At 39.2% G+C, this 13,562-nt stretch overlaps 2 protein-coding genes across 2 annotated transcripts; one reads left to right on the forward strand and one right to left on the reverse strand.

The window, feature by feature from the left end:
• Positions 1-6,600: 6,600 nt before the first annotated feature.
• LOC141600690 (protein FAR1-RELATED SEQUENCE 2-like) lies at positions 6,601-8,104 on the reverse strand. The gene is made up of 3 exons (XM_074420934.1): positions 8,069-8,104; positions 7,245-7,676; positions 6,601-7,155 (listed from the first exon to the last, which is right to left on the reverse strand). The coding sequence occupies exons 1-3, from the start codon at positions 8,102-8,104 to the stop codon at positions 6,601-6,603; spliced, it is 1,023 nt and encodes a 340-aa protein (XP_074277035.1).
• Positions 8,105-9,709: 1,605 nt separating this feature from the next.
• LOC141599368 (MLP-like protein 43) lies at positions 9,710-11,017 on the forward strand. The gene is made up of 2 exons (XM_074419360.1): positions 9,710-9,978; positions 10,447-11,017. Exons 1-2 carry the CDS (start codon positions 9,789-9,791, stop codon positions 10,722-10,724), a joined length of 468 nt encoding a protein of 155 aa, XP_074275461.1. The 5' UTR covers positions 9,710-9,788; the 3' UTR covers positions 10,725-11,017.
• The last annotated feature ends 2,545 nt before the right edge of the window (positions 11,018-13,562 follow it).

Raw genomic sequence — 13,562 nt, forward strand, 5'->3', positions numbered from 1 at the left:
GTAGGATGAGACGATTAGTTCAATTAATAAAAAGGAACCATTCTCTACTTTCCTCCCTAGCTGCTAAAGGTCGTCGACAAATTACTAAATATCGTCGACAATTTTAATGAACTTCCAAATTTGCCCTTCCCTTACACTCCCCCTAATATTCTCCTTTTTATTCAAAAACTACCTATCACATTCCAAATTTTAAAAAAAAAAAAACCGACTCAGATTTTGAAGAAAAAAAACCCGACACAAACGTATCGACCGCATCATTTCCGTCACGAATTCAAACATTGAACAAGGTATGTGATTCGGGATTAAATTTTTTTTGTAGTATTTTGCTTAGTTTGTAAATGTGTGACGGAATTAGGATAGATGCCAAATTATTGACGGAATTAGGATAGATGCTTTGATTTCAATTGGATTTAGTCGTGTTACGCGATAATCAAACGGAATAATCGAAACAATTAATCGAAAAAAAAAAAAGACGAATTTCTGGGCTGAGACGATGGAATTCTTCGTCCCAGACCCAGGCTAGAGGAACAGCCCATTCGTCTCAGATGGCCCATGGACGAAGGATTCCTTCGTCTGGGCTTGGTGTTGGACGAAGGAATTCTTCGTCTGGCCCATTACTCCGTTTTTTTTTTTTTTTTTTTTTTTTTTTTTTTTGTTTTAGAATTTCTCGTTACTTTTTTTTTTTTTTTTTTTTGAAAATAAATTTTTTTCCGTCTTGTTTTGTTATCGTTATAAAGTAATAAATTAATAATAATAATAATTGTCGTCTGTGGCGAAGTCGTTGTAAATATATATTTTTTCCGTCTCGTTTTGTCGACGTAAAATATAAATTAATTATTACTAATAAAGTTCTTTTGGGGATATTTTGTTTTTTTATTTATTTTTTAATTTACATAAACTTATATTTATAAATTCTTTGTTTTATTAATTTAATTAATCAAGTTGTTGTAAATATATTTTTGTTGCGTCTCGTTTAGTTTACGTAAAATATTAATTAATTATTATTAATAAACCCCGTTCCGGGTTATTTTGTTTTTTTTTTAAATTTTTAATTTACTTAAACTTATATTTATAAATTTTTTGTTTTATTTTTTGAATAGATGGCCGGTGGAGGAAATGACCGTCACGTTCGAGCTCGAAAGGGGCTCCAGTTTGAGTCTGAGGTTAGAGATGTTAGTACCGATTCATGGACTGATGAGCGGTTGGAGGAGGAGCTGGTTCGGTCTGGTGATGTGATAGGTGAGGAGGAGTCGGGTTATGAGCGAGTGCGTAGGGTGCCACGTAGACGGAATGAGGAGGGGCGTTTCTTGCGGAGGTCGGATGGTAGTTCTAGTAGTGTGGTGGCTCCGAAGAAGAAGTCGGGTAAGGATGTCTCTTGGTTGATCGATCATCGTGTTCCTGGTGGTCCTGACTTTCCCCACGTGATTCCTAGCTTCGGGGGCCACATTGCCAACACCTTATGGGCGACTCCTAATGAGGTTGGTCGACCAGTTTTGACGGGTTACCACCGGTTTGGTAAGACGAGGTTGTTGAGTTGTTGGCAACTCCCTCCGGCCGTTCAGACTCTTTATGACGGTACTGGTCTTTCTCACCTATTAGATTCCATGGCCGAGTATTATAACATGCCCCTTATTTCTGCTTTTGTTGAGAGATGGCAACCCGACACCAACAGTTTTCACATGCCTTTTGGGGAGATGTCCATACTCCTTCACGATGTTGCGCAGATCTTAGGCGTTCGGGTTGATGGTAACTGTTGTAAGGTGGAGAGTAATGACGGGACGTTGGCGGATCCCCTTATGTATGTTTGTGGCTTCTTTGGGATTTCATCAGACCAGTTGAGGTTGCCGTTAAACTCTACGAAGAAGGTCCCTATTTACAAGAGTGGGGGTATATTGGTAGATGCAGTTTGTGAAACGGCGAAAGCTAATTGTGATGTTGTTTTTGCTCAGGGGTTTTTGGCTGTGGTGTTCAAATCAGGTGATAGGTTACGTCCTCAGTTGTTTCCCTTAGTGTATGATACTGATGGTGTACACCACTACGCTTGGGGAGCCGGTGTACTAGCCTTCATGTACCGACAGTTGGGGGTGGCTTCACGTGCTGGTGTGAAGACTATTGGTGGTTGCTTGTCTTTGTTGCAATCGTGGATCTATGAGTATTTTCCTATGTTCAGACCCGGTCCACCTTCGGCAATTGACCCTACTCAGCCTCGGTCGTGTTCTTGGAGATCCGTTGGTCCCTTCTCTCAAAATGCGGAGAAATTGTTGGAGTATCGGAGGTTGTTAGATGGGCTTACTTGTGCTTCCATTAGGTGGGATCCGTACGGGCCGCGTCAGGAGGAGTATCATCCTCGTACTTTGTATGCCGGTTGTATTCGTTTCATGGACATAGCGGAGCCGTACCAGCCCGATCGGTGTTTACGACAGTTTGGGTATGTGCAGATCATACCCAATCCCATTATGAGATTGACAGCGCATCGTCCTGCTTCGGGGATAGGGTACGAGGTTAGGGTTGGGGTTGCGGAGACTGATCATCTTTGGGATTGCTGGCAGGATCACGTGGTTCAGCTATCTCGTAAATCGAGACCAGTTAGTTTCCCGGGTGAGACGGAGCCAGAGTATGAGACTTGGTATAATGGGAATTCTCACCCGTTCATCATTGATCCCGACCACCATGATGCCCCCGCGCCACAGGATGATTTTGATATTCTTGCTGAGGTAATAATATTACTTACAGTTGTTGTAATAATTGTTTAACTTTGTTACTGTTCCTCGATAATGTTTATAATGTTTTAGTTGTTTTTGTCAATTTGCAGACTGCACGTGCTTTAGTGTTTCAGTTTGCCGAGGCCAAAAGAATTGCCGATGACAAGAAACAGCTTGCCTTCTTCCGCAAGATGATGAAGAACATCGACCCATTGATTGAGAGGGCTGGGGATATCATACGTCAGCGAGGACCTCGTCAAACACCCGGTGATCTTGTTCAGCGTAGAGCAGATGGTGTGTACACTGATAGCGATGAAGAGGATGATAAGTAGTCGGGAGACTAGTTTGTGTTTGTTTTCATTTATGTTGTACGTTTTTGAAGACATTTTTTATGTTGGATGATTATGTTAGTTGACTATTTGAACGTTGTTTATTATGAAATTTCTTAAATTTCTTGAATACATACTGATGCAAATTCATACATTTCAAGAAATACTAACTACTTCATGACAATGGCCAACATAATGAAAACAAACAAATACAAGATACACTTGAAATAAAACTTCATCATCCTTGCCATTTCCGAAATCTCCTTTTTTATTCCTATCAGTTGCTCTTCTATGACATTTCCACTTGCTGCATCATCACCTTCACCTTGACATGCTATATTCAACTTTTTTCTTATTGTTAAATGATCTTCAGTCAACCACGACACAAAATGATCGCAAGGTACGCACTTAAAAAACGCTTTCTTCGGATTAGTAGCTGACCCGGAAATCTTGATGATAGCGTTTCTTTGACAACGATTGCAAATTTGATTCTTAAAATCAAGGCCTTCAATTGGTCGGGTTCCCCACATTGAGGATGATGTTGACATAAGTAAAGATTTGAAGAAGAAAATGGAAGAAGATGAAGATGATTGGAAAATAGAAAAGGTTGAAGATGAGTGCAGAATTACAACATTATGTAGATGTTTATATAGGGAAAAATGTTACCGTTATAATTCAAAATGTTACCGTTATAATTCAAATGTTACCGTTATTTTTCAAAATAAACTTTATAATTCAAATGTTACCGTTATTTTTTCAAATTAACCGTTACAATTCAAATGTTACCGTTATAATTCAAATGTTACCGTTATTTTTCAAAATAACCGTTATAATTCAAATGTTACCGTTATTTTTCAAATTAACCGTTACAATTCAAATGTTACCGTTACAATTAATAGTTTATAAATAGGCCATTCTATGTCAATTTCAATCACAACATCCAATCATATTCACTCACTACAATACTAATTATTCACTCACAACATCCAAACCTTAAAATGGTTCTCACAAATGCTCAAAAAACCAGAGTTTATCAAATAAGAATCGATTTAATTGTTCAAAATTTACCAATTCTAATTGAGCGTCTTGAATCAGTGGTTCCTAGTGACACTGTATGGCACCTGCTTGAAGAGCCTCCAATTGGTACCCTTTGTATAATTTTACAAGGAAACCCGCATCATGTTCTAACTCCAGCAGTTAGAGATGAGTTTGTTTCTGATGAAGTACTAAACGAGAAGATGTGGGAGTTTCGTAGGTTAAAAAGTGATATCTTTACATATTTTGAGCGCATTCTCACCGTGATTGATTACCCAAGACTATCAGACTTATGTGCTGGTAGAGTGCCGGGGCAAGGAATTCTTTATCTCTACTTGAATGATTTATTGACTCAATATATGTCTACCCAACCTGAAGAAATTTAGATTCAAGATCATGAAGAAGATGAGGAATCGTCATCTTCATCATCGGAAGATAATTAAGTTCTGTAGTTATTTAATTATGTTATGTATTGGGGTTTAGGGTTTGGGGTTTGGAGTTTGGGGTTTAGGGTTTAGGGTTTGGGGTTTGGGGTTTAGGGTTTAGGGTTTGGGGTTTGGGGTTTGGGGTTTGGGGTTTAGGGTTTAGGGTTTGGGGTTTGGGGTTTAGGGTTTAGGGTTTAGGGTTTGGGGTTTGGGGTTTGGGGTTTGGGGTTTAGGGTTTAGGGTTTAGGGTTTAGTGTTTGGTATTTGGGATATGATATGTTTTAATTATGTTTTTATTGGTTTATGTTTTAATTATGTCAAAACGCGTTTTAAGGAATGTTTTTATTAAAATATGTCAAATTATGTTTTAAGGATTGTTTTAATTAAATTACGTTTTGCCGTCAATTAATCGGATGCAGATGATAATAAACTACAATAATCGGATAATTAAATAAAATAAAATATAACGTACAATATTTGGATATATAAAATATAATCGGACAAATAAAAGCTAAGATGAACTCGCGAAATCGCGCCATACACGAAACTGATGTCGATACAGGCCATTATAATGAGCTACGCTTGCATCATGTAGCCAACAAGGGGCTAGTGGAGGCATAGGTGACAAGGGCCGTACCCGGAGCCGCAAATAGTGGTTTCCCGCATGTAATACCCATAAGACACCATATGGGGTACGTACTCCGGGGGGGGGGGGGGGGGGCTCGTAAAGGCAAATAAGTAAAACTACCATTCCAATGTCGCTGACTTTCTCGATCGTCAAATGCAGAAATACAACATATCACCCAATTGTACATCGTAGCATAACCATATAGATCGACACCGTCCATCCAATGACCCGAGCCACACGGTATCTGATCCATAAATGTAATTCTAACTACCTCCGCATCAAATCTCCCTGGGCCATAAATATGTTCACGATAAAGGGGACTACATATTTCCCTAAGTAAATCTGTTCTAGCCATCGTGAAATGAGATTGGTCACCCCGAACAGCATGTGGGATAACTCGAAAACCACAATGACCGTCTCCGGAAGGATTAAACCACGCTTCTAAATGCTCGTGAAACCATAAAGGCAAAAAGTCACGATAAGGAAAGTACCTCACATGACCAATGGTGTAGTCGACCTCAAGTGGTGCGCAATGCGATGTGACGAAACTCCTCGTACTCGTGGTAGACGGTGTACCGGGGCCCGTTTGAGTGGATCGGAGGGTACCATACGGAGTAAAACGAACCGTCGGAGTAGAACGGGGAGTAGACGACGGAGTAACAGGAATCGTCGGAGTAGAACGGGGGGTACTAGACGGAGTACCTACTCGAACACGAACCCGTGCATGCTCAACGGCGGACGGATCTCTACGAGTTCCCCTACTCGGACGTCCTCTAGGGTTCTCGTTGACCCGAGGCTCGTTTACATCCTCCTGATCCGGATGTATCTGAGAGTAAAGGGCATCGAACATGGATGATCTCATACTCGGATCTGCATTCCGAATTTCATCGAATAACTCCTCCAATCGATCATCATCACAAGTCGGCATTGCCTCCGAACCATCGTACTCCAACTTCCTCCAAAATGCATGTAACACATCAACAGGGACCCGAGATCCGTTTCTAGAAATGCGGTGAAGTGAACAAGCACATAACAAACCAAGTGTAGTAGCCTTTACACAACCGCAATCGATCGTCAAGGCATCTTCCGTCATCTTGGCACCTCTTTCTAATTCTTCACGCAATTCACTGATGGCATTCTTTGATATTTTCAAAGAAAGTCTGGAAAATAATCGCTGAATCCCCGTCAACCGCCTCGATCTAGATAACTCCAACGAGTGTCGGATCTCAACATGTTGCGTTTCCATCAAAGAATGAAACCGACTCGGATGCTATCAATCGCCGTTTCGCGCTATTCAGCCATCTCTTCAAATTCGCATGAGCCGACTCAACCCGGGATGTAGAAGTATTGCCAAAATGAGTTATCTTGTTCGTTCTATACTTGGCCCATTTTTCCAAGTGCGGGAACCATTGCCTCTCAATATAAGCCGCCACTCCCGCCCATTCCCTTGCCAATTTGCCCCACGCAACATTAAACTTATCTTAGGTCTCCGCCTCGACAACCGCTTGAAACAAGTTACAAGTTACGTGCTTAGCCCAACTATCCTGACCCGTGATATCAAGTGCTTTCGTCTCCACGTTAGAATATATATGCCAAAGACATAGCAAGTGAGACGAATCCGGAAAAACAATGGGAATCACGTTCAACAAACCTCTCTCGCAATCAGTAACAATAGCATTAGGTTGAACGATATCATTTAGGAGGGCCTTCAGTTTCCGTAGGACCCACAGATATTTCTCCTCGGACTCATGCGTCACAAGAGCATACGCGATGACAAAGCTCTTCCCGACGGGTGTGACTCCAACCATCTCAACAAGCGGAAGACGGTATTCATTTGTCTTGTACGTGGAATCGATCTGAACCACATAATAGTATGATCGAAACATCTTAACCGCTTCTGGATGAGCCATGAACACGTGGGTTAACTCATCGGTCTCCTCATCAGTGACCCAATAATGAACATACTTATGCTGAACCGCAAGTGCTAACATCTGTTGTGCCGGGTTTCTCCCATCTCTTTCCTCGGCCCTTACTTTCTGAGAACGGTTGTAAATTTGTCGCCGATTAGGTCTTGACTTTCCGGATTCCGCTGATGCAAACCCGCACTAATAATTGCGGGTCTAACGTGAGCTCTAACTTGGGCATCGATATAAGCCAACTCCTCATCATCAAGCTTTGCAAAGTATCTGTCGCCGTCACAATACAACGTCAAACCATGATTATGAAACCCGGATTTCATCACAAGCTGCCACTTATTCTCTTCTAATTCAACAACTTTCATTGAAAATTTGCAATTGCACCACGCGGTAGCCGTGTTACCCCTCATTAAAGAATCGGCAGCCTTATTTACGGGACCTTTTCCACCCATCCGACAAACAAAATAACGTTGTCTCAAATTCGTGTTACGACCAACTTTCTTGTTGCTTGCTCTTTTTATACCAAACCCGAGTCGGAGTCCGATCTCATATGCCCAATTAAACGCTTCAGTACTAGATGCAAAAAATCTGGCAGTCGTAAAATGATCTGAGTAATCAACACCATCTCCATCGTTAATCACCTGCGACGATATTTCAATAAATTAGTTATTAATTAATTATTTGCTACGGAACGAGTCGAAGTAATTAAAAATAATATAAAAGTAATACAAAGACGGTAATAAGTTATTTTATACAAAACGAGTCGGAAATGTTAAAGAAAAAAAATTCATATAAACACGGTAATTAATTAATTCAATTGTTTTATAAGCGGTATTTAATTAATTAATTCAATTGTTTTACAAAAACGGTATTTAATTATTTTATACACAACGAGTCGGAAATAACGGAAATTAATTATTTGAATTGTCGGAAACTATAAAAAATAAAAAATTTTAATACAAAGACGGAAATTAATTATTTTATACAAAACGAGTCGGAAACAAAAAAAAAATGAAGAAAAAAAAAAATATACGAATGTTGGGCCTGGACGAAGAATTCCTTCGTCCATAATGGGCCTTGGACGAAGGAATTTTTCGTCAGCCAGTGTCTTGACGAAAAATTCCTTCGTCAAGGCCCATTATGGACGAAGGAATTTTTCGTCAAGACTGGCCGACGAAAAATTTCTTCGTCCAGGCCCATTACGTGTTTTTTTTTTTTTTTTTTTCAATTGTTTTTTCATATAAATCCGTCACAAATTCTATCATAATTCCGTCTACATTCATGGCATCTATCCTAATTCGGGATTCAAACGATAATAAAACATAAATTTTTAACAAAATTAAATCGTAAACTAACCTCGTTACTAGCTTCATTGTTGGAATCGTTGTTAAAATCGTTCCCGTTCATGTTTGTTAATTACAAAACCCGACTTCTTTTTTTGTTTGAAATTTTTTAGTGAGACGGTGACTTGTGTTTTAGTGAGACGGAAATGGCATTTGTGTTTTGAGACGGAAATTGCATTTTGGTGAGACGGGTATGGAGTTATGATATGGAGGGCAAACTTGGAAATTTACGTTAATTGTCGACGATATTTAGTAATTTGTCGACGACGTATAGCAGGACCCTTTCCTCCACCGGTGTCCATTGTCCAACGTACTTGTATCATAAAATTACGTGAAAGGTCGCTAGCTTGCAAGTTGTCAGTCCACTTATTAGAAAGGGCGGGTAAAGACCGGGTACAACATGCACACGGCATAAAATGGATGGAGTTTGAACTTTTGAAGTACTCAGCCCACCTAGCAAGCATCTTAATCAGACTTGTTGTATGTAGCAGCTGACTCAAACCCGCAAATAACCACCTCTATCATGAGGATAGAGTACGTATGTACATCGTTCACAGAAATGTGGAAGAAGCTCACGTTCTTATTGCCAGCCAACCCTTATCCTCATCACCAATGGCTACTATGTATAGCCAGCTAGCAGCACGACTAACCGCAGCCTGCCTGCCGAAACACAGGCCACCCTAGATCACTGACCCACCCACTTCACAACACCAACTTAATTTACTACATTTAATTTCACCCAAGTCTAAGTGTCACCCGGTTTTGAACCGACGACGGACAAAAGGCTATGTTACTGCCATCTGATACCTCACCTAGTTGCACTTCGACTCTTCACTTTAGCCCAAAAAGAGGAGAAATAGTCCACAACACAGGTTTAAGAGGGTTCCATTTCTAAAACCAATTGGCAATAGAAGAAGTATGTAGCCGATTGTAAAATGATAATTCTTCCCCTGCAGTTTTATCAATGTGGGACAATCTTCACGCGACTTTGAGTTTCTTCACACCCCTCTTCACATATGTGAGGCCCACTTTTCATACAAACTGCACAAATTCAACTAAACAACGTTGCTCGTCCAGCTGTAAACTTGGCCCAATGTATCAACTCCGTTGTGTAATTACCGGACCTCATAAAGATATTCCACCCCCACCATAAACATTATATGCCTCTTCTATCCGTAAAGAATAAAATACATGGTTCATTTTACTCTTTATTTTCGTGGAATGTAACAAAATAACTCACTAAAATTATGAACCATACATGTATGTGTAAAGTATACATGTCGGTCCCACGTAGTCTACTATATAAAGTCAACCCTCTAAACTTGGCTTCTCACTCAAAAGTGTAAGACTCTCAATCCCTTTTGAGTAGTACTCTCAATCCCTTTTGAGTAACTTGCAGTTACGAAAAAAATGGCTCAACTCCGAAAGGCGGAAGGTCAAATTGAGATGAAATGTGATGCGGATAAGTTTTTCAATGTTTGGACTCAAAGTACAAACCTTGTATCAAAAATGTCCCCTAACTGTTTTCCCAAAATTGAGCTGCATCAGGGCAATTCTTGGCATTCTCTTGGTGCGGTTAAGTCTTGGCATTATATCTCCCGTAAGTATTGTTCATTATATTTTAGTATATTTCTCCTTTTTAAATTTGTTTTTTAACGCGAAATTTCATCAATTATATTAGCAGTGACGGATCTTGACAAATAGAAAAAATCGTTCAGTGTAGTACAAGTAAAAATTACAACAAAATTTAAAACTCGTGCAAAATAAAGCCGTCGATCGATAGTACATCTAGAGGCCCACGACTATTAGGACCATCATAAACTTACAAATCCAATGGAATATGACATATCTAGCTAGAAATGATCGAACATCAATTATGATATGGAGAACCTAGCAAGTAACAAAAGGTAGCACTCGCTATCCCAATTTTCCAAAAAAATTCTAAAATATGAACCTTCACTCACATAATATAAGATTATAAGTATAAAACAACATGAGGAAAAATCGCTATCCCAAAATTTTATTTCTAGATTGATTGCATAATGATTGTTACGTGCATGTTGTATAGCAAATGGTGCAATTGAATTTGTGAAGACAAAAGTGGTGGAAATAGACGAAAAGAGTAAGTCAGTGAGGTACGACTATCTTGATGGACACATATTGAGGAATTACTACAAGAGTTTCAAGTCCAAAATTCAAGCTATTCCTAAGGAAGGTCAAGGTTGTTTCGTCAAGTGGAGTTTTGAATATGAGAAGAAAGCTGTGGATGCACCAGATGCCGATATTTACATTGATTTCCTCCTTGGTTGTGCTAAGGATATGGATGCTCCTATTTGCTCTGCTTAACGATGACGTACTAATGGATACTCCATTTGTCTCAGTCATTTGTTTACTTTTACTGGTTTGCGAAATAAGGAGTCCCATGGTTTTCTGTGTTTGGTTCTTGTGATATTTTCCTGTTTATTTCGGTTATGTTGGTGTGTGTGCTTGTGATGTTCATTGATGTACTTCTGGTGTGACCTCCATGCTTGTAAGAAAAAATAATGGCAATAATATCCATAATTGTTTGATAACTATACTAATTTAGAACCCGTGTAATAAATGTATGATATATATAATTTGGGATATTCTCTTGTGTACCCCTCAACTTTTTCATTTTCTATGATATACCCCTCTTTTCATGCAAAAAAAATTTGACTGTCAATAACTCTGGCTACAAGTTCAGAATACGATAAACTTTTTTTCCAAATTGACCGTCTTTAAGAGGTCTTCCGTTTGAAAAAAAATTCACCGACGTCTCAACTCGTAGACGGGAATTATGGTCGGTCAAAGTTTATTCGTTAAAAAATGTTTGACCAACCATAACTACCGGCTACGAGTTCAAAAAGCGGCGAATTTTTTTTTTCAAATTGAAGGCCTTGACGAGATAATTGGTTTGGAAAAAAAATAACCGTTTTCTGAACTCGTAACAGAGAATTATTGTCGGTCAAAGTTTTTTTGCGAAAAAAGATGGGTACACCATAGAAAACGAAAAAGTTCGGGGGTACACGAGAGAATATCCCATATAATTTTTTATTTTTAATAAGATATTTAAAGTACGGATTTTCTAACATATGCCATTAGGGCACATGGTGAGAAGCTACATAGAGAAAGTTTGTTGAGAATATATCATGACAAATTAGAGTTGAAACTCATATTTACCATAATAATGATATAATTTTGAAAATTTTTCCCTACTTAACTTCTTATCATGAAATACCACTGAAATTTCATTAATTGTTCATTTTTCTCGTTATTGTATTTTGTATAGAGAAAAAAAAATCAAAAATAAAAATTAATCTAAGAGAAACGGGACCAACACTTGTAAAATTGAGGTTGAAACCCAAACTATTTAACAAAATAGTGTCGGTTTCAAATTATTTACCAAATATGGGTCCACGCAGCGGCGGATCTACTAAGGCCATTTTGGGGTGTGCGGACACGGAAACAGAATTTTTGTTGCGTATTTTGTCTAATTTTCAGGCTAAAAAATAAATTTATAACTTTTTTATGTGTATATAGATTTTAAATATTAATCCGGACCCCGGAAAGAAATTTTTCTGTATTCGCTATTGGGTCCACGTCATTATTTCCAGTCTTTTTTTTTACCGAAATTGTTAGTGGACGGTGATATTATTGAGGGTCGTTTTTTGAACAAACCATTGAGCTAATAACTTAAACAAAGATATGAAGTATATGATAAGGGAAGAGAGAAGAAGAGAATGGTGGTGGTATTTCGCTATTTGGTGGTCGGAGCAAGGAGAACGGCAAGGACGAAAGTAGCTTGTCAAGCCCCTTAATATGGCAAGCAATATCTCGCTGTCCCGGACAGCGAGAACTAAGAGCTCATCAAAAAAAAAAAGACGGTAAATAATGACGTGGACCCATTTTTGATAAATAGTTTGAAATCGGCACTATTTTGTTAAATACGAAGTAGTTTGGACTTCAACCCCAGCAAAAACTTCATACTATATCACTATAATTAGTGGGTAGTCCTCTTTTTTCAATTGGTCTCCATTGTGACGGGTTACCATTTATGACGGATATTTTGTGAGATAAAATGGTAACAAAATGGGTTAGTGGAAAAAGGGGACCACATGAATAGTGTTGCAGAGAGAGAAAAAGTTGGTATATTGTGAGGTAAAATGATATCCGTCTTCAGCTTGTGACGGATATGTCATGTCTTCAATGAGAATTTGTGCTCTTTTTTAGGGTCCGATTTAATCTCCTAACAGTTATGATTTCGCATTATATTCTTGTTTAACAAGTTACGTTGTGATTTAATAATACTTGGGCTATAAATGAAAATTGGGCCTATCTTGGTGGTTATGGCCTATGGGGGTAGATTAAGGATTACCAATTTAACTTGAGTTATTGATGACATGGGAGTCAAAACCCTTGTTTGGAGACTCATATATACATTAAACATTTAAACCTTGATCTTTCATCCGTGGGAGTGGGAGTGGGAGTGGGAGTGGGAGAGGTTAGAGTCGGGATTTAGTTTTCGGATCAATTACAACGGTTTTTGTAAAACGTGTTTTAAGAGGATATGTTAAGTAAACTGAAAATTTTATACTCCCTCCGATCCAGACAGATTGTAACTGATGGGGCATATTCTGCACCGCTGACCAAGTCAACATATTGAGCAAGGTCAAGGATATCCACAACAAGTCAACGACTCAGACAGCTTAGCCGATGCAACCCATCTACTGTCACCTGGTCTCGGCCGGCAACCGATCAGGGGCACATATCCGCGTACTCATATCCAAGACCCTCGGCCGGCCTGACATGGGTCCATCGGCCGAGGGTAGAACGGTCTTTCCACCTGCTAGCCACTTGGCCACTTGGCCACTACGTGACAAAAGGTGAAAGTCTATAAATACTCCTCAACCCTTATTGAGGAAGGGATCCACAAATTAACCTAAGAATCACTATTCATCTGGTAATATCTTCCTTATCTCTCTACAATATATCCTTAAGCCGAGTAATAACAACTTATCCCACTAAGTTCACTGACTTGAGCGTCGGAGTGAGTACGCTTGGCACAAAGTCAAGCCCTCAGTTCGTTCATTGTTGCAGGAGAGGCCGAGAGGAACGATAGAGACGTGAGGGATCCAACTCGAGACATCATTCTACAAGCCACGG

Source organism: Silene latifolia, chromosome 9 (assembly GCF_048544455.1).
Source record: "Silene latifolia isolate original U9 population chromosome 9, ASM4854445v1, whole genome shotgun sequence".
NCBI classification, from domain to species: Eukaryota; Viridiplantae; Streptophyta; class Magnoliopsida; order Caryophyllales; family Caryophyllaceae; genus Silene; species Silene latifolia.